General features: G+C 45.9%; 1 protein-coding gene across 5 annotated transcripts in view; it reads left to right on the top strand.

Annotated features, from left to right (window-relative positions):
- Window positions 1-577: 577 nt before the first annotated feature.
- The window catches only part of LOC147104527 (oxysterol-binding protein 2-like), a 461,946-nt gene continuing 440,096 nt past the window's right edge, over window positions 578-22,427 (top strand). For 3 of the 5 annotated variants that reach the window (XM_085961902.1, XM_085961900.1, XM_085961901.1), the window contains exon 1: window positions 639-895. In XM_085961902.1, coding sequence (XP_085818028.1) covers window positions 732-895 — 164 coding nt within the window. In that variant the 5' untranslated portion in view covers window positions 639-731. Of the gene's footprint in view, window positions 896-22,427 lie in introns of all 5 variants that reach the window. The other 2 variants (XM_085961904.1, XM_085961899.1) reach the window with 2 other exon arrangements.

Here is a 22,427-nt window from a genome sequence, read left to right as displayed (position 1 = left end):
AGTGTGTGCTGGGGTGGGACAGGCAGGCTTGGCACTGCATGTGTATCATTTAAACCACCGCCCGAAATTCACACCATTCACAAAAAAGGAGGGAGGCGCAGATTCCCGCGGTGGGCGAGGCTTCAGACAGTCACGTGGGGACGACGCGGCCTCGAAGCACCTTTAAAGCGACATCCCCTTGTTTGCGATTTAATTTCTTTTTCTGGAAGGAATAAAGTCCTGTTCCAGCCAAAGGCAAGTGTGCGGAACGCGAGCTGCAGAATAACTGCGCTTTACCGTTCCTCTCGGGAAAAAAAGGTCCCCTCTCCCTCGAAACAACCTTCCTGCCTCTTGTGGAATAATTGTTGTACAACCGAAATTCGTACCTAGCTTTAAGACGTCCGAAAAGATATATAAAGATTTATTACACAGGGAGGGGGAATTATTGGCCGGCAGAGGCTGCCGCCGACAAGTGGGACTGGAGGGATAAATAACGGGTGAATTTATATGTTATGCTCGTCAGCCTGGCGAGACCTGAGGCGACTGGCTAAGCGAGGTGAGGTGAAGCTGCCGGACCTGCCGCCCCTCCCCCTCACAGCCTATGGGCGCCCGGGCCTGGCTGGAGCCCCGCCCTCCTGCTCCACGGCCCGCCTCCTCGATGGCCAAGCTGGCGGCTCTTCTGCCTTCCTCCTGCGGTGCGGTGTGAAGACTTGCAAGTCTTCGCTGCGGCCTCCGACCCGAGCCCCGACAGGATGAGTGAAGCGGCCAGGGAGGCCTCCAGCTCCGCGCTGCCGCTGCTTTCGCTGCCGGCCAGCACCGACACTCACAAAGGCTGGCTCCACAAATGGACCAACTACCTGAAGGGTTACCAGCGCCGCTGGTTCGTGCTGAGTAACGGGCTGCTCTCCTATTACAGGTAGGTCACTGGCACCCAGACCTTGTGCCCCAGCCTGGCACCCAGACCCAGCTGTGTTATCCCAGCCTGGCGCCCGGACCCAGCTGTGGTATCCCAGCCTGGCGCCCGGACCCAGCTGTGGTATCCCAGCCTGGCGCCCGGACCCAGCTGTGGTATCCCAGCCTGGCGCCCAGCTGTTGCTAACGGCTGTACATTGTAACTTTGCAAGTAGCGGTGAGGATTTGGGATGAAATCTGGAATTGATAAACTAGTTCATGGGTTGAAGAGAGACAGGTACTTTGCGGCGTCTTCTTGAGATTGGAACAAGTACTGAGTGGAATAAAAACAGAAAATGCAACAAAAAAAGAACAAAATGCTGGAGATACTCAGCAGGTCAGGCAGCATCTGTGAAGAGAGAAACAGAGTTAACGTTTCAGATCAATGACCTTTCGTCAGAACTGGTACTGAGGTGGGTTGCGCCAGGGATCAGTGTTGGGAACAATTTATTTTTTTCTTCTAATTTACATTAATGATTTGGGAAGAAGTTCAATGCAAATTAGTTGAATTTGCCAATAATACAAAACTAGGAGCACTATTTGAATTCTGTAGCTTACAAGCTTCAGAAATAATCGGACAAAACATGAAGTAGATTAATAGCAGAAAATGTATTGTGGGAACGTGTATACTATACATAGACAATAAAAGGTGACATACGCACTCCATTAATGTTGAAATAACTAAGTTGAAAGAAATTTAGGAGTTTTAATACACTCAATGCTCCACTTGTCCATTCAATGCAGAGCAGCAATCAGGAAACCAAATAGTGCTGAGCTATATGGTCAAAAAGGAAGAGTGCAAGTTGGAGGGACCTGTGCTCAAATAGTATTGCTCTGCTCGGATCCTGCCTTGAGCACTGTGCCAAGTTCTGGAGAAGGGCCTCAGAACTGATCCCTAGCATCCGATGAAGAGTTCTAAGGAAAGAATAGACAAATTTGGGCTTTTTGGCCTTGAAAAGTGATGACTGAAAGGTGATTTTAAAGAGTTCTGGAAGATAGTAAATGATACAGGAAAAAGTAGATCAGTAGCGTTATTTCAACATTAGGGCAAAGGGAGAGAATTTGAACTAGTAACAGGTACGTTTAGCACTGCTGTCAAGAACTACTTCACACTTAGTGACTGACGGGTGGAGTGGATTTCTGGGTAGAATTGTGGGAGTACCTTCACCACAGGGACTGCAACAGTTCAAGAAGGCAACCTACCACCACCTTCTCAAGGGTAACTAGGGATGGGCAATTAAAGCTGGCCTTGCTAGCAATACCCATATCCCAAGAATGAATTAAAAGAAATAGTGGAAGGGATGACATTGAACTCATTTAAGAAGCAGTTAAATGCTGTGCAAATATCCCCACTGGACACTGGTACTCTGCAGGCTAGAGTGGCTCAGACACCTAACGCCATTGGTCAGGCTGGTATGCATACCTGCTGTCAGTGCGTATACAGGCCAGCCTAGCATAGATGCTGTGTTTACAGGTTATCCAGTGTTGGTCTTTACATTAGCCAGCTTGAAATAGGTAGCTTATTACAAATCAGACCGGCACTAGCTACTTTCTGTTACTACTTAAAGGATATCAAATGTAATGCTGAAATAGTCCAGTATTGGTAGTGGGGGACTTGCTTGAGAACATTTTACGGAATGTTTTCTGTATTTATTGCAGAGGCAATAGCGAAGTAGTCTGCATGGATTAAGAAGCAATGCTTTACAAGATCACAAAATAGCTTTGGATGAATAAGGCCTTTTCAATCCATTTTGATATCATAAATGTAGAATATCAAACGTAGTGCCTTGCCAGCTAACTGTTCTAGACTCAGCCATGCTTCCTGGGAGCCTGTTCCAGCTGTTGATCACCCACTGTGTAAAGGAATACAGTGAAATCCATTTAGTGATGCATGCATCAGGCAACATGCTGGTAAGACCAGCCTCATTGCACAACTGATCCATCAGCTGATATGCCAGTTCACTGCTCCCCGTCTGACTCGCACACTGACTCAAGATGGGAAATTTCATAGGATTATTTGACCTGCGTAAACCATCTGAGTTGACGTTTTGTCTGGGCTAAGGTTACTTTAGCTCCCTCTACCCTTTCCACACCCCCAGCCACAGAGCAATATACGCTCACTTTCCGTGCTCCAGTTAGTAGCTCAACCGAGATCTTTGGTAATCTAATCAAGACCAATCTTAGTCAATGGTTTATGTAGACTTCTCTCAGGTATCCAGATCGGTTGGTTCTGAGCCAGCACGTCAGCTGATGCTGTGAGGCAGAGCAGCAGGAATTGTAAATGAACAAAAGCTCTGTTTGAAGCTGCACTGCCAGCTGATAATGACACCAAAGGCATGAAAAAAATCTCTGGAGTCTAATTAATAAAAGTACCAGCGCTGTCCTTCCTGGAGTCTGCCCCAAACTTATCCTTTACAACCTCTTGTCCTTGAGCCATGCCTTTTGATTATACTGGAACTCTTTGAGGAGCTATTGAGAGAGCTCTCCAATAGATATGTTTTAGTTGGAATTTTGAGAAGTTATTTAGTAAAGTTTGGTACCTCTGGGTTTCAAAGAAGACTGGAGTTCATGGGATTGATGGCACATCGACCAGCTGGACTTTAAAAAAATTCATTCATGGGATGTGGGCGTCGCTGGCAAGGCCAACATTTATTGCCCATCCCTAATTGCCCTTGAGAAGGTGGTGGTGAGCCGCCTTGAACCGCTGCAGTCCGTGTGGTGAAGGTACTCCCACAGTGCTGTTAGGGAGGGAGTTCCAGGATTTTGACCCAGCGACAATGAAGGATCGACGATATACTTCTAAGTCAGGATGGCGTGTGACTTGGAGGGGGACTTGGAGGTGGTGGTGTTCCCATGCGCCTGCTGCCCTTGTCCTTCTAGGTGGAAGAGGTCGCGGGTTTGGGAGGTGCTGCCGAAGAAACCTTGGTGAGTTGCTGCAGTGCATCTTGTAGAGGGTACACACTGCAGCCACGGTACGTCGGTTGAGGAGGGAGTGAGTGTTTAAGGTGGTGGATGGGGTGCCAATCATGCGGGCTGCTTTGCCCTGGATGGTGTCGAGCTTCTTGTGTTGGAGCTGCACTCATCCAGGCAAGTGGAGGGTATTCCATCACATTGCAAATGGGATTGGTAAAAGAAAGCAGAAGTTGTGTGCATTTAAGGACCAGTGGAATGCTGTAGGGATCTGTAGCGAGTCTCCTCTTTATCCTATAGAGGAACTCTCTCTCTGTCCTTCATCAGCTGGGCTCAGTGGATAAATGAATTTGATAGAAACTTGCACTTGTGTAGCGCCTTATCACATCCTCAGAACACGTCAAATGCTTTATAACCAATGGATTACTTTTTGAATTGCATCACTGCTTTGTAAGCATAGTGTGGCATACAGACCCGTAAATTACGATTCTCTGCCTGAGTTAGCTGATTTCAACCAAATGCCACTCTTTGCTATAATTGGCCATGGTATTGCTGGAATAGAGAAGTAGGAGACAATCAGCTGGGATTCCTCCTCCTGATTACCTATCCAGTATCACCATCTGCAATGCATTTGTGTGGCTGTCTGGTGAAGTCGGCATTGGGCTCTGCCTGCTCACTACTGACGCTCTGTATCCAGGCTAAAGAGGTGAAGAATAGCCACTTGGGCGAGTTACAGGAAAGTTGCTGGTTCATGCCCGAGTCTGTACTTCAGCACGAGCCAATCTCCTTGAGAGAAGGGTAAAGGAGAAAGTTGGAAGAGGGTAAAAAATCTCGAGCAGGATACTTCTGATTGCATAGAACTGACACCAACCAGGTTTAGTGTGACAGACTGATAGCATTCAAAAGAATCTGAATTTACATTCATTGGAGAAAATATTGAGAGGACACATGATCCGTGTCTTTAAAAAGTTGGACACATAAATAATGTGCAATTAAACAGGTTACCTGTAAGTGTAAAACCAAAGGACATGAGTATAAAATTCTTAAGCTAGTTTGAGACCTGAGAATGGAAGATTTTTTTTATCCCTACGGAGGAGTAGGTATGCAGAGCAGACTCATGAAAAGTAATGCTACGTCATTCAAATCATCATTTTTTAAAAAGCTAACAAATAGAGAATTAATAATGCAATAGAATTTCCATATAGGGAAGGTTGTTGCAAACAAGCTGCAATACTATATTATCACAGTGAAATTATTCTGGAAAGGAATTTGTGAAATTTAACTTCCTGAAGAGGTTAAAATTTGGGCGTACTGGTGTGCTAAATTCTTTAGAGGTTTGATTCCAGTACAGTTGGAGGCACTGTGAGTACTGCTAACTTTGTTGCTGTGGGATATGGGTCACAGAATCACAGAAACCCCACAGTGCAGATAGAGGCCATTTCGGCCCATCGAGCCTGCACCGACACATATCCCACCTGATCCCCGTAACCCCTACACCAACGCCTATCCCCGTAACCCCACATATTTAATCCCCCTAACACTAAGGGTTAATTTATCATAGCCAATCAACCTAAACCGCACATCTTTGGACTGTGGGAGGAAACCGGAGCACCCGGAGGAAACCCACGCAAACACGGGGAGAATGTGCAAACTCCACACAGACAGTCACCCGCCCGAGGCCGGATTTGAACCCGGGTCCCTGGCGCTGTGAGGCAACAGTGCTAACCACTATGCCACCGTGCTGCCCAGGTCTAGGATGTTTATGCTGTAAACATTCTCCTCACTCATTTTTAAAAAGGTAAATTGTTGCAGTTATGCCAATCCCATGAAAACTGTTCACTGGACAAAACATTGCCATGTGCAGTCTTGCTCCTTTTTTGAAGAGAATTGAAGGATAGTTGGAGTATGTTGGGAAGTAGCTGCCTGAAGAAAGTCCGAACCCTGCCTCCCAGAGTAGAGGCCAAACCAGGAACACCTGAGCCAAGAAAGGTTAAAATGAAAGCAGAAAGCACTTGTGAAGGTGTCGCATCAGAATTGGGGGAGGTGTTGAGTGAGATCCCACTGGAGTCGATGTTTGGAACTCTGTTGTTTCGAATCTGCTTTAATGATTTGGATATTGAAACTGAATGCGGATGTGCTAAATTTGCTGGCACCACTAAAACAGAGTAGTAGAGACAGAGGATGTAGCACAAGATTTACAAAATGATTTATGTTGCACCTTTTAAGGGAAAAGTGGACAAATATTTTAAGCACCGTAACGTGCAGAGCTATGGGGAGACAGCAAGTCGGTGGGATTAAATTTAGATTGCTCTAGTAAAGAGCTGGTGCAGGCACGACAGGCTGACTGGCTTCATTCTGTGCTGTAAACTTCGATCATTCGAAAACAAATGCAGAATACTGCAGCTGCTGGAAATCTGAAATAAAAACCGAACATGCTGGAAACACTCGGCAGGGCAGGTAGCATCTGTGGAGGGAGAAACCGAGTTAATGACACCGAATTTGCGGTGGGTACTAACCGCGAATGAGCATTTATCCCTCTGAAACTGACCGCAACTTCAAGATGTAGCGCATGCGCATCCTACCACGGGAATCCTGAAGTTGCGGTCAGTCATTCACTGCTCCGACACTGGCTGCGCTGTGCCGCCCCCTCTCTCCTCGCCCCCCCCCCCCCCCCCCCCACATATAAGCCGGCAATTGGTGTAATCAGGGAAATCAGTGAAACTGACAAAAACATGGGCTTTTCCACACTAATATCGCTGTTAAATACCCCATTTAAAAGTTTAGGCCTTGTTGGATTAGGTGTAACTGGGGTTTTAACAGCGTATTGACTGCTAAGCAAACTGTTTATTGCCCTGAAAAACTCCTATTTTAATTTTGTGGAGTGTCAAATTTATCCATTTTAATATTTAAAAAAATAAAATTTTTAAGAGACTTTAAACATTTTTTTATTTAAAAAAAAAGTTTGTTCATCTTTATTTCAGGTTTACCTTTTGCCCATGTGAGAGCCCCAAATCTTTGTTTTGCTCTCTAACATTTTTAAAAGTTAGAATCAAAGGCGCTTACCCACTTCCTGGTTCTTGGTTTGTGATTGTGATTGGCCGCTTAGACAGCTTGCTGACGTCTCAGCAGCCCGCGTTAGGGATTCCCCATTAACTTAGGCTGATTTCAACTGCACGTGGGAAAAGCCGAACTAAGCCGCAGAGATTGTGAGATCTTTGTGCGACGTTACTTCAGGGTCAGTGGCGAACGTCTTTGCTTCACCGCTGACCGCAAATTACGGGCCATAGTTTCAGGTCGCTGATGAAAGGTCATCGACCTGAAACATTAACTCTGTTTCTCTCTCTTATTTCCCCCCCCCCCCCCTCTCTTTCTCCCATATCCTTTTAATGCTGGTTTATGGCTGGATAGTTTGACATTGATATTCCATATATGATATCCGGAGTTTGCCTGGCATTAAAATCAAGGTTTGTTTGGGTGCTTACATTTGGTGATTAACCTGTCAGTGACATTACAACCTTTAAGGATGTCTGATACTGTTACTATTACCTGGGTTTTATGATATTCCTATCTCTGTAATCTCCTTCAGCCCCACGATCCCCCCCGAGATATCTGTGCTCTTCTAACTCTGCCCTCTTGAGCATCCCCGATTATAATCACTCAACCTTTGGTGGCCGTGCCTTCTGTTGCCTAGGCCCTAAGCTCTGGAATTCCCTGCTTAAACCTCTCCGCCTCTCTACCTCTCTTTCCTCCTTTAAGACGCTCCTTAAAACCTAGCTCTTTGACCAAGCTTTTGGTCACCTGCCCTAATTTATCCTTATGTGGATCAGTGTCAAATTTATTGTCTTAAAATACTCCTGTGCAGCGCCTTGTGATATTTTACTACATTAAAGGCACTATATAAATACAAGTTGTTGTTGCACTGATTGTCAGATGATTTAAGTAGTTAAAATAAAAAAACAATTAATGACTTGGGTTATGTGACACTGGCTTCAAATGTTGCACTTGCTACTATAATGCAGCCATTTACGGATTGTCATCCTCCCCACCTGTGACTCTCTGCATACTTACTCCATGTGCTTCCAGGCCTCCAGTTATGATGTGGCTATCTGTCTACAATCGGGATTCAAGGCTGTTGCATGATCATCGAGCAAGTGAAAAGGGCCTATTAAAATAGAACTATTGGATATATCTTTTTTCTCTCCCTGTGATGAAATTCCTGACCTCCACTTGGCAACTGGCCATGGTGGCAAGATTGAAATCAGAGACTCCCTATTCCTAGATCTGAGTCCCGTCATTTAATGTTTGAGCTTTACCAAGAGTGATCCTCAAGTAAGTGGCGAGGCAGCGCAGGAGTTGAAAGGCAGTGGTGAGATAGAGCTGGGTCTCGCCAGCGTACACGTGGAAACTGAAGTTGTGTTTTCGGATGATGCTTGGGATTGTGGCCGTCGACCAAAGATTCGAGTCACGCGGGCATCGTGTCAACCTGCGGCTCTTCCACAATAGTGAAAGGCTCTTGTAACAGAGCCGCCAGTGTGACGATATACTTGGGAGGGTTGTTGCTTCTCAGTTTTATCTTTGGGTCAAACGTATTCAAGGTGGTGCTTGTAGGATATTGAGAAATTTGGGATATTAAAGAAGGAAAAGAGGAACTGCCACGTGCAATCAGCAGACTGGTTCTTCAGAGGGGCGGGAACAATCCATTAGAATTATTACAAAAAATAACTTTTTTAATGAATCATCCTCAGCAGTGTGAAATTTTGTATCCTGTCACAGCAAGCAATTGGTTTTTAAGATTTGATGTCAGGCAAGACTGGTCTGCCTTGTGATGCTGTCTTCCCAAAAACATAGCTCACTGTTTCCAGGTGGCTCTTCCACTGGATTCCAGCTCGGACACTGCCGGGTATGAGGAAATACAAATGCCAAAGAATTTGATATGATAGTGTTTAAAAATCTGAGGGTGTGACAGGATTGATAGAAGCAGACTATTTCCAGTAGATGGGGGGGTTGAGAATGAGGGGCTGTAGATACAAGATTACAGAGAGCAAGAGAAACTTCTTCACCGAGAGAGTTGTGAGGCTGTGGAATTCACTTCCAGGATTGGAGGTTGTGGCAGAAATTATTTCAACATTCAGTTTCCGAGTGGCTAGGTGGCTGAAGGAAAAGAGGTTGAAGGGATATGGGAACAGGGTTTGTAAATACGATTAGATCTATTTGCTTGCTTGGAGGGTGATGGGCCTTCAATAACCACAAAACTAGAAGTTACAGACTTAAACAAGTTGGCTTTTAATCACTAAGATCAGAGCTAACATCTCAACACGCCGACTGGTTCACAGGAATGAGTCATACAGATCCTGGGATCTTTATGTAAGAGAAGTCAGGGGCGGAGCCAAGAGCCAAGACCTGGAACCTCCCAGGTTAGTCGGGAAAGAGGAAGTGAAACTATACACAGTGGGGGAGGGTAATATACATGAGTGCAAAACGAATACAGGATCAAGACAAACAGATTTCATTACAGAGGGAAAACACGACATGGACTGGTCTGAAGGCTTCTTTCCGCTTTGTAACTTTTATGTATTTCTATGCATCACACTGGTGTAATTCCAGTCTGAAATATAATTTCCAATTGTTATCATGTGGTCACATAGTCTGGTTGTGATATGCTAAAGCCACAGGATAGAGGAAAGTAGCCACAGAGGCCCCAAGTCGTCATCCTATTATTTACAGAGATGTTAAACTGCCATTAGAAAACTGAATCTTAACGATCTTAAAATAGATTGCTTTTAGCTTCAATGGGGAAATTATCCATAAAACACAAGAACCTTTCAGTGTTCAGCATTTCTGGCATTCGGCCAATGTATGTTGAGGATGAATCAAACTCCGTAAGCGACCAGTTTACTTGCTATTACAGGATACTGTGTCATCAATAGTTTGCCAGAAGGTGCTAGGAGAACAACAGACTGTTTTAAACAGTCATTCCAGTTGTGTGTATTCTGAATTACCAATTGTACAGCGTAGTATTTTTCTACTATCTTTGCTTCTGTGAATCGTCTAATTGTAAAGAAGTTTCATCAGTAGCTTTAGCTGGTACGAATGGGTGTAACATTGACATTTAGATTGACGGGAGACCTAGTTGGCATCCTATGTCAATTTACCATATTGGGGTTAAGAAGGTAGGATGGTGTGTTGGGTATGGTCTCGCAACCCCGAGGTTGTGAATTCAAATCCCACCCTGGCAAGTTGTGAAATTGAATTCAGTAAATCTGGTAATTTTTGGGCTGGTATCAGAACAAATTACCATGAAAGCTGCCAGATTGTTGTAAAAACCCACCGGTTGACCAGTGTCCTTCAGGAGATAGAACCTACCACCCCTATCAAATCTGACTGGCACGCAAGTCGAATCTATGCCACTTGGTTGAATCTTAATGCCCTATAAAGTGGCCCAGCAAACCAGTTAGTTTCTAGGGCCATCGCGGACTAGGCAATAAATGTGGCCTTGTCGGTGTTGCCCACATCTCAAGAATAAATAACTCCGTATGGCAGAGAGTGAAAGACTCTGGTTAGATATTGTAATGCATGCAGTCTACTTACAGAGACTGTTGTCTGCCCATTTCTGTGAGGAAATGGTTTTGGAAAAATCCCAAACTGTGGGCTATTGGAAATCAGATGTTTTCTTCTTCATTTTTCAAATTGATTTGGAGGAAATACGGCAGAAAATCTTAAACATTTCACAGCAATGTTTGAGCCATTGACTTTACAGGTGATGAACCTGCTGTGTATTTCCAGAATTTTCTGTCTATTTACTTCAGATTTACAGTTGTTTTTCCCTCGTATATCCCTAAAGTACTTGGGAGACCACCAGCTAAACACGGCTGTGATGTGAGCCATGTCTGTATGAATGGGTGAGTCAGATATCAAATTTCTGCTTCAGGACAGTGCGTTGCAACTGTGTTTGACCCTCCCTTAGATGTGTTGTTATGAAGAAACTGCTTGGACAAAGCACTTTGATAATATGTTTCTAACAATGGAAACTGGCAATTTAAGTAATTTCAATGTCAGCATGATTCATTTGGTAACATTTTTGCAGCTGAGTCAGAAGGTTATGGGTTGAAGCCCCACTCTGGGATTTGAGCTTGTAATTCAAGCCAACATTTCAGTGCAGTACTGAGGGACTGCTGCATAGTTGGCGCTGCCATTCTATTAAAGATCCCATGGCGTTATAAGAAGGAACAGGGAGCTCTCAGTGTCCTGGCCAATATTTTTCCCTCCACTACAACCATCAAAAATGGGTTAGCTGTTTATCATTCTCATTGCTGTGTGCAAAATGGCTGGTTCAATCCCCCACATAACAGTCCGTGCATTTCAGAGTAATTCATTGTATGTCAAGTGCGTTGGCACATTTCTGAGAAACATGATTTGAACAGATCATCATCTCCGTTCTGAAAAGTGTTCCCACCTGCAGACTGCTTTCTTGCTGTTTTTTGTGTTTGGTTTTACAGTGTTTATTTTGGCAGCAGAGGATGTGTGTGTGTCCAAACAGACAGCTCCTGCCCTTGTGCTAACTGATTAAGCACAAGTGATACCAATGTTCTGTGTTACCAGAATTGATTTCATTGGGTAATATGTTCTATTTGGAATGTTTTGTGGGTTATTTTAGTCCCGCCTCTCTACACAAGTCACTGTCGCTTTTTGTTCTTGTTAGCAATTTTTTAATTAACTTCACTCGCCCTTCTTTCTCTACATCATTGCCCCTCTCTAATAAGGAAGCCCCCTCCTAAGTATGTGGATGCAGCGGTGCTGTGTGTGTCCTGGTTCGACCTATTTGCTATTCCAAAAACATCTTGAACTACAGAGATAGAACAACAATATAGCAACTGAGCTGGGTGGGATGATCGCACAACCGAATTTATTTGAGTAATTTGCGATACTTTGCAATTCTGCGAATTCCAAAGCTGCTCTTCCTGAGGCTGAACTTGTACCATAGCATGTTTACAAGTAGCAGTTTTCTAATGACCGGCTGTGTTCACCCAGATCTATGCAGGTACCCTTCAGATTAGTGAAGTGTTCCCCTTGGTATTTTTCCAAGGATTGTTTGCTCACCTATACAATTTGTACTCGTCTCTTCTGCCTATCTGCAGAATATGAAGAGGTTATTGAAACAAAAGCTTCTGTTGGTGCAGGTGCTACTGCCAGTGGTGGTATGGGAACAGTTAAGAGCAGAGGGGCTAGTCTTCCGTGATCTCTTCCAGTGCTTAATCCTTAAGTCTATCGGCCAGTCTCTCACTGCTTACAGGAGATTCACCCAGATTTTTCCATCTCTATTATAATGGATACGGTAGCCTAGTGGTTATGGGACTGGACCAGCCTCCCAGAGGTCAAGTTGTGAAATTGAATTCATGGTCATTTCTTGGCTGACACCAGATAATGCCCAAGAAAGCTGTCACCCATACCTATTAGGGGAACAGAGAAATTGTGTAACCTTAGTGGCACACTATGTTACAGCTTGCCATAAACAGAGGGACAACCATTAAATCTAAGCATAGAGTATATACAAATTATATGAATGTATATTTATACTCTCAGGGATATATCTGTTTATACACTGTATGGATAGATCTGCGTTTGTGTTCAACCATAAATGTTTTTTCGATGCTTTGGCAACATAAGATGTACCTTGTCATCATGCCAATAAAGCGATTTGAATTGAATTGTCTCAAAGTCCAACTGATTCACTGAAGTCCTTGAGGGAAGGGAGCCTGCTACCCCATCTCAGTCTGGTCTACACGTGACTCCATTCCCACACTGTGGTTGACTCGTGATGCCCTCTGGAACTAGGGAAATAAATACTGCCTTGCCAGTGCTGCCCCCATCTCCAGAACAAATTGAAAATAAATCTGCTTAGCTCTTCAAAGTGAGACTTTTTCTCCTCCCGGTTCCCCCCTCTTGCCTTTTGAGGGCACAGACGGTTGCTAACATAGGTTCCATGGCCTCATCATCCCTCCCGTACTTTGTCCAAGTGGCCTTGTTAATGTACGAGCCCAAACTATGATTGTCACAGACCATCACAGTCGAGCCTGATCCTGCCTCTGCCCAATGACCACACACTCTTATTTCCCAGCAGTGTCATTGGATAATTCTAGGTTTGGATGGATCAAGAGGAGCACCACAGATCTCCTGCGTTTATGTACTCATCAGGATCTTGAGATTGCAGCTTTGGTATATATTATAAATTGGTTCATTTGTGTGTTTGTCTGTTTTAGGGCTTTCATCCAAAGATAAAGTAATCAGTCTATTTATAAATTATCGATAGAAATCCAAATTGTTGTCGTATTTAAAGAAAAAGCAAAAAACTGCAGGTGCTGGAAATCTGAAATAAAAACAGAAAATGCTGGAAACACTCAGCAGGTGAGAGCATCAGTGAAGAGAGCAGACACACACGCACGCACCCGTACCCCGCACGCACCCGTACCCCGCACGCACCCGTACCCCGCACGCACCCGTACCCCGCACGCACCCGTACCCGCACCGCACGCGCACCGCACGCACCCCTACCCCGCGCGCGCACCCCGCACGCGCACCCCGCACGTGCACGTACCCTGCACGCGCACCGCACGCACCCCGCACGCACGCGCACGTACCCTGCACGCGCACCGCACGCACCCCGCACGCACACCGCACGCGCATGTACCCTGCACACACCCCGCACGCGCACATACCCTGCACACACCCCGCACACACCCCGCACGCGCACGTACCCTGCACGCGCACCGCACGCACCCCGCACGCACACCGCACGCGCACGTACCCTGCACGCGCACCGCACGCGCATGTACCCTGCACACACCCCGCACGCGCACGTACCCCGCACGCACGCACACGCGCATGTACGCTGCACACACCCCGCACGCACACGTACCCTGCACACACCCCGCACACACACACCCCGCACGCGCACGTACCCCACGCGCACCCATCTCTCTCTCCCTTCTGTTCCTTTCTAAATGCTGTACATCTGTAATATCTTCCAATGTTAACATTTTGAGTGTGGATCATTTGTCAACATCTATTCTCTCCACAGATGCTGCCTGACCTGAGAATTTCTGGCATTTTCTGGTTTTTATTACTGTATTAGCATTCAGTCTGGGCATAATGAAAGTGCTGCATAAAATTAACTAAAGGTTTCTTATCTGTAGTTGTGTTGAAAATCATAGTGTACATTTCATATCTTATGGGCTGCTTTCTGCACAGGCAGAGTGTGATCCCGTGTATGTTTAAAAGTAGTACACTCGACGACTCTTAATTACAGGTAACTTAATTCAAATGATCTGATTATTCAATTTTTTAAAGCACCAGTTCTCTTTTTGCTGCTTTATTTACATTGCTTAATTCAAATTATTAGATAATTCAAAGTTGATTTTGCACTAAAAAAACTTTGAATTATCAAATAATTTGAATTAAGCAAAGTTTTTTTTTAGTGCAAAATCAACTTTGAATTATCAGGCGTACATTGTATTGGGGCAATGTGCAGAGCCGCTCACTGTTTCCAAATTCAGAATATTCTTGGAAAAGCTACAGTCGTCGTCTCCTAGTTTGAATTCACACAAGTGCCCCTGGAGTCCTCACTGTTTATGATATTTTGATGATTGGCAATGTGGGGGGTTTGGTTCAGGAGGTCGGTGCGACTCTTGGTCCTCCACTGGACTAACTTCACTGGGGCCCTGAAATTACGCAGTGGGATAGTAACCAAGAAATGCTTCACACATTTGCCTGAAGTTCCTCTTTTTTTTCCCTCTATTTTAGCCAGAGGTGCAAGTCTGTTTAAATGAATTAGTTCCTCCACTAAAATAAAATTTCAGAGAAACAAGTTAAGCCTTCATTGCTCGCACCCCATGACCGAGGACTTGTACAGACCAGGGCAAGGATGTTTCTGTATTCAGTCACAAGCACTAAAATACAAGTGTCATGTGCAGTTACATTTATTAACCCCATCTCAAACAATTATTCTCTGGAAGATTATTAACCTGGATATTTATAATTGAAGGAAATGGTTTTTAATGAAACAATTGTTGATGATCTCACAACTGCAGTAAACCCTTTCCCCACCCCAAAACGCACGTGTTTTTTTTTTACCATATCAAAATACGCAGGTGTTCAGGTGTTGTTCCAGACTAACCACCACTTCCTTTGTTTGCATTGTTATTCTGCAAATTACAGGCAGGGCAAGTGGAGGTGATCCTTTAAGTAATGTCTTGAACCTCTCGGAGAAATTTACAGAATACAGCATTTTAGTTGCATGCTATTGTAACCAATATTAGAAGATCCTGCTAGCAGCCGAACTGTGAGCGTACTACTCATGAAGCACCACTTTTCGATACATTAATGCAGCCCATTGGCTGGTGCTAGCTTGGCACAATGCAGAATTCCCAGCTTGACTGTGTACTTTTTAAACACATCTTCAAGTCCCTGGGCAGGTTTCATCTGTCTCCGGTTAAAAAAACTCAAGAAATCTTAACTCGTTTAATGTTAAAATCTTTAAATTTTTTGAAAAGGCACAAAGCTCATATCCTTTGTTGAGCTTGTAAGTTATTGTACGTGGGGACTGAATGCTGGAAAGTTTAGCATGTCCGCCTCTAGTAGAATGCTGTGCTCTACACCACCCACACTTTGCAGAGCCCAGTCACAGACAACACATTCTTTGTTCACAAGGGACTGTAGCGCTCTGTGTGCAGTGGGACTGCAGCTTCACTACTGTAGAAGGCGTGATGAGCAGTAAATCCTTCTTTGGCACACAAACCAATGGCTACTGTGATCTATCACCTAGGTTGACCTGATCTAATTTTTTTTTTTTTTTTTTTTTAAGTCCTTCCCACTACGGATGGGTCTGGCCATAGCTTGCCAAATCCCTTTGATTGTCTGGCCGAGATTGGGACCTTGATGTACAGCAAATTACGAGTGTGAATCTGAGTTGGTACTGCTTTATGGCACAGCGCACTGATGCACTATGCCAGCAAGCGGTTCTGTTTTGTATCTGGATATAATGGTTTCAGAGAGAGATTATTCTCTGCATGAAAGCTACTCAACAAAGGCAGGTGGGTTCTAAAATAAGAGCAGAAACTATCATTTTGGGATACAGTATATGCGTCATTTGAGACATGATGTGTTGTAAGTGTAAATGCTTGGAAGGAACAGATGTCTTTGGACCTATGGTTCCCAAAGCTCTCCACCACTGGGGTTTGTTAATGTCATGCCTGGGGCTGTTGCAGACTAATCGATTGATTGCCATGAAGAGTTAGCATTGTATGATGTGATTGTCTGGATGGTAGATGGCAAACGACAGGAAACTCTCGTTTAAACGGCACCTCAATATCCGGATTTCTCTATTAACCGGCAAAATGCTCACTCCGAAAACAACACCTCAATAACCGACAATGTTGCCGAGCCCGAGTCTCCCGCGGTGGCCGAGTTAGTCAGTGGGGGTAGTTCTCCAAACTGCCACTACTCGGCTTCTTGGCGCTGTCGGAAGTCGGAACACCTCAAAACCCCTATAACAGGAGTCTGACTCCTGCGCTGCCGGTAGTCTCTTCTGATCCGCCATTTTACAGGGGTACTGTGTGTCTCCCACGCTGCTGGTAGTCATTGCATTGCATTACCCTCAACGGACAGTACTGTACTTAATCAAGCATCTTCCACCATCCATTTAACACAACCTTCTGTAGGTGAGTACCCATTTACTGTATACTGCACATTTCTTGATTTTTTAATTTTTAATTGTTAAAAATAGCCTCGGTAGATAACCCTCTCCGTCATCCGGAATTTATGATCAACCGGCAACACGCCGGTCCCGTCGGTGCTGGATACCAAAGAGTTTCCTGTAGATGGACCTTGGTCTTTTTTGTCTAGCTACAGGTACACTATCCCTTATCCGAAAGCCTTGGGACCAGCTGAGTTTCGGTTTTCGGAATTTTTTGGATTTCAGAAGGTATTATTATAAGACTGGGAAATTTGTATTTAATATAAATTTTAAAAGTTCAGGCTACCTCTTGCGACTGTTCCGTGTCTCATTCCCCTTCCTGCTTCTCTGGAAAGCCGGATATCGGCTGACTCCTACTAAGCTGGCCCGCAAATCAGGTCGGGGGTCGGGTGGGGGGGGAGAAAAGAATATCGGACGGGCTGCGGTTCGGGTCGGGGTTCGGGTCGGGGAGAAAAGAATATCGGACGGGTCGGGGGGGGGGAGAAAAGAATATCGGACAGGCCGCGGGTCGGGTCGGGGTGGGTGGGGGAGAAAAGAATATCGGACGGGCCGCTGTATTGTTGGGTTCACTCTCCCGGTACCTCCTTCACACTGCCTGGCTCGGCCTGCAATCTCCTACCCAGGAGGGAACTCTGTGACCCTCTGCCCGGCTCAGCGTAAGTCGTGCGCCACTCTGGTCATGTCGTGCGCACAACTTACGCTGAACGAAAAACTTTCGGTTTTTAGAGGTTTTTGGTTTTTGGAAGTTCGGATAAAGGATAGTCTACCTCTATTCCTAAAGTCAGTCAGGGCTGCTTTCTGACCTCACCGTGCTCTCGGGTGTGAATCTCGAAGTTATTGGGCCCACCCTATTTGTACCAGACTCATGAACAGTTGGATGGCTGGATTCCTGTACCCACCTGTTTCCATTTGTGTCTTGCCTCAGGCAGTCTGCATTTGTTGAGTGGCTGATTGTGTTCGGTGAGGTGAAGGAGTAAAAGTGTGAATGTGAACATGCCATTTACAACAGTATGACTCGTGTAGATAATCAGTACCTGGGGGTGATCACCAATTAGTAATCTTATCGAGACATTGAGATTATATAAACTGGGATAGTAAAGCTTAATGGGACCTTAATTAATTGAAGGGGAATGCATCCCGACATCACACCACACATGTCAATTACAAGAGAAATGCAGGGAACAGCACCAACCGCTGTACATGGCCTTCTTTGATCTCAAAGGCCTTCGACACTGTCAACCATGAGGGATTATGGAGTGTCCTCCTCAAATTCGGCTGCCCTCAAAAGTTTGTCACTATCCTCCGCCTGCTTCACAATGACATGCAAGCCATGATCCTGACCAACGGTTCCACCACAGACCCAATTCACGTACGAACTGGGGTCAAACAAGGCTGTGTCATCACACCAACGCTCTTCTCGATCTTCCTTGCTGCAATGCTCCATCTCCCCCTCAGTAAGCTCCCCACTGGAGTGGAGCTAATTTACAGAACAAACGGGAAACTGTACAACCTCCGTCGCTTCCAGTCCAGATCTAAGGTCGTCCCATCCTCTCGTCAAATTACAGTATGCAGACGATGCTTGCGTCTGCGCTCACTCGGAGGTCGAACTCCAAACCATCGTCAACACCTTCACCGAAGCGTACAAGAGCATAGGCCTTGCACTAAACATCCGTAAGACAAAGGTCCTCTACCAACCTGCCCCCGCAACACAGTACTGCCCCCCGATTATCAAAATCCACGACAAGGCCTTGGACAACGTGGACCACTTTCCATATCTCAGGAGCCTACTGTCAACGAGGGCAGACGTCGATGACTAAGTCCAACACCGCCTTCAGTGTGCCAGTGCAGCCTTCGGTCACCTGAGGAAGAGAGTGTTTGAAGACCAGGACCTCAAACCTGGCACTAAGCTCATGGTCTACAGAGCAGCAGTGATAACCGCCCTGCTGTATGCCTCAGAGACATGGACCATGTACAGCAGGCACCTCAAAGCACTGGAGAGGTACCACCAACGGTGCCTCCGCAAGATCCTGCAAATCCATTGGCAGGATAGGCACACCAACGTCAGTGTTCTTGCTCAGGCCAACATCCCCAGCATCGAAGCTTTGACCACACTCAGTCAGCTCCGATGGACGGGTCACATTGTCCGCATACCCGATACGAGACTCCCAAAACAAGCGCTCTACTCGGAGCTCCGGCCCGGCATGAGAGCCCCAGGTGGGCAGAGGAAATGTTTCAAGGACACCCTCAAAGCCTCCTTGAAAAAGTGTAACATCCCCACCGACACCTGGGAATCCCTGGCCCAAGACCGCACAAGGTGGAGAAGTATCTGGGAAGGCGCCGAACACCTCGAGTCTCTTCGCCGGGAGCAAGCGGAGGCCAAGCGCAGGCAGCGCAAGGAGCGCACATCAACCCAAGCACCCCACCCACCCGCCCCTTCAACCACCGTCTGCCCCACCTGTGACAGAGACTGTAGGTCCCGCATTGGACTAATCAGTCACCGGAGAACTCCTTTTTAATGCGGAAGCAAGTCATCCTCTGTTCCGAGGGACTGTTTAAGAGAAGACACTGCATTTGCATCATGACTGAAAAGTTTGCTGTTTAAGCTCCATGTAGATCACGTGGCCATTTGTTTCTTCAATCCCTGTTACAGCTACTTGTAAAAAAAAGACCAGGCTGAAGTTTAATTTCATTTTGCTTCAGGAGTGCAGCTGGGTTTTCAACAGTAACTGAACAACAACTTTTTGTTGAACGTTTCTCCCCTTTATCCCAATCTCACCTCAAGGTCTAAACTCTTGCTGGAGCACAGGCAGCAGCCAGTCACCCGTTTTTCATGCAAGTCTGGGTAAGTGTCGGCAGGCTGTTTGACCACAGGAGCCAAGCTTGATCTTGCCCTCACCTGTAGCCCACATGAGCAGTTCAGTAAAGGCTCACTGGATAGTGGTCACCAGGGGGAACTTTGACCCTTTATTCTCCCTCCTCAGGCTGGAGTGTTGCACCCGCCCTCACCGGTACGATGGTTGAGATTGTAATTCTGCACAATCCGTGTGTGGAACTTGGGACTTTACTGGTCTCTGTGGCTCAGCATCACGCTATATGGTGTATTTACCACTGAGCAATCGGGGGGGAGGTGATTGAACAGTTTCCTATTGAGCTCCATGTAGGTAGTGTGACCAAATCACCATGTTATTAATATCTGTTCACCAGTCTACTCGTTGCCGGCTCTGCACACCATTTGAGGACAGATCTGGGAGACAGGCTGCTCCCATTATTTATGAATATCGCTCTGAAACCGACCACACGGAAGTGCCTCGTGTGGGGAATTTTGAAAGTGAACCAAATCTATGGCATGATGTGTTGAACGCTGCCGGTTGTTTCAGTTTTAATCAATTCTACAAATAAATGGAGGATACTCTTAGCCGCTTAACTGTATTAGACCCCTGAAAATAATGCATGACTAACAAAGTTGGGAGTGTGCTGTGATGTTGGGTTCGCACGTCAATGGCTGAGTGGGTCGCAGCCGATAATCCGGCTTCTGACTAACATACTAGAAATTAATGCAAATAATATACTTTCTAGCTTGTAATAAATTGGAAAATGTAAGTGGAACTGAAATAAATTAGTGATATGGGACATAGTGATGTCATGACCTAGATAATGTCTGAAAGCAATTAATAATTGGTCCTTAAGCTTGTTTGCATAAATGTTTAATGGGCGAGTGTGTGCCCTATTATGGTATGGAGCTGTACGGACCAGAAAAATCCCAGAATCGGCCTACGGTTTGTGTCGAATTTGCTGATCTCAGTCCGGGCAGCTGGTGTGATGCTGCGATTGGCTTCCATGTCTTTTGGCCTAGCTCAGGATGGTAAAACAAAAACCAGCAGGTGTTCTGCTGGAAAGTGCATGTATGTGGACATTGGTAAGCTCAGGATCAGCAGTGATCTCCACCTTGGTCAAATATCCATCAGCACTCGCACGAGAGACGACCACTTGGGTTAGGTACTGGATACACTTGCCACCAATGGAACTGTAGCCCATCACCACCTGGAGAGGATGGGTGACTGCAATACAAATCTTTAAAAACACAGTTGTATCTTTCTTTATTTTGACAGTATGTTACTGTTTAGTTTCCCCCCTCCCATTTTTGTCCCCTGTTGTGTCACATCTATCCTGAGAGGGCAGGAGAGCAATCTGCGTTAGCATCACACCAGCTGCCCAGATTGAGATCAGCAAATTCAACACAAATCGTGGACTGAACCTGGTACTTTTCTGGTTCATGCAGCTCAGTACAATCATGGGCACACTTGCCCATTAAACATTTATACACACAAGCATAAGGACCAATTATTAACTGCTTTAAGTTTAGGTTATGACCTTGACCTGGGGTGAGAGGGCTGTCCTAGGATGAGATTGTGTAGAATGGGCCGATACTCTTTGGAGTTCAGAAGAATAAAAGGTGATCTCATTGAAACATACAAGATTCTGAAGGGCAGAAGTGGGGATGTTCGCTGATGATTGCACACTGTTCAGCAGCATTCAAGACTCGTCAGATACTGACGCAGTCCGTGTCCATATGCAGCAAGACCTGGACAACATTCAGACTTGGGCTGACAAGTGGCAAGCAACATTCGCACCACACAAGGGCCAGGCAATGACCATCTCCAACAAGCGAGACTCTAACCATCTCCCCTTGACATTCAATGGCATTGCCATCGCTGAATCCCCCACTATCAACATCCTGGGGGTTACCATTGATCAGAAACTGAACTGGACCAGCCATATAAATACTGTGGCTGCAAGAGCAGGCCAGAGGCTGGGAATTCTGCAGCGAGTGTCTCACCTCCTGACTCCCCAAAGCCTTTCCACCATCTACAAGGCACAAGTCAGGAGTGTGATGGAATACTCTCCACTTGCCTGGATGAGTGCAGCTCCAACAACACTCAAGAAGCTCGACACCATTCAGGATAAAGCAGCCCGCTTGATTGGCACTCCGTCCACCACCTTCAACATTCACTCCCTCCACCACCGGCGCACTGTGGCTGCAGTGTGTACCATCTACAAGATGCACTGCAGCAACTCGCCAAAGCTCCTTCAACAGCACCTTCCAAACCTGCGACCTCTACCACTTAGAAGGACAAGGGCAGCAGACACATGGGAACCTCACCACCTACAAGTTCCCCTCCAAGCCACACACCATCCTGACTTGGACCTGTATCGCCGTTCCTTCACTGTCGCTGGGCCAAAATCCTGGAACTCCCTTCCGAACAGCATTGTGGGTGTACCTACACTATATGGACTGCAGCGGTTCAAGAAGGTGGCTCACCACCATCTTCTTAAGGGCAATTAGGGATGGGCACTAAATGCAGGCCTAGCCGGCGACGCCCACATCCCATCAATGAATTAAATTTTTTTTTTTTTAATTGACAGGGTAGATGGCGAGAGGTTGTTTCCCCTGACTGGAGTGTCTAGAACTAGGGGGCATAGACTCCGGATAAGGGGTAGGCCATTTAAGACTGAGATGAGGAGGAATTTCTTCACTCAGAGGGTTGTGAATCTTTGGAATTCTCTGCCCCAGAGGGCTGTGGATGCTGAGTCTTTGAGTATATTCAAGGCTGAGATAAATAGATTTTTGGACTCTAGGGGAATCAAGGGATATGGAGATCGGACAGGAAACTGGAGTTGAGGTCGATGATCAGCCATGATCTTATTGAATGGCAGAGTAGGCTCGAGGGGCCGTTTGCCCTACTCCTACTCCTATTTCTGATGTTGACCTGTGAGCTGACTGCTAATAGGCACCTAAGAGCAGGTGGCGACTGTCCTGTCATTTATTTTCCCCCTCCAT

This window comes from Somniosus microcephalus, chromosome 19 (assembly GCF_052327205.1).
Source record: "Somniosus microcephalus isolate GS21.2 chromosome 19, FLI_Smic_1.0, whole genome shotgun sequence".
NCBI classification, from domain to species: domain Eukaryota; kingdom Metazoa; phylum Chordata; class Chondrichthyes; order Squaliformes; family Somniosidae; genus Somniosus; species Somniosus microcephalus.
This window is presented reverse-complemented; position numbering and strand designations above follow the sequence as displayed.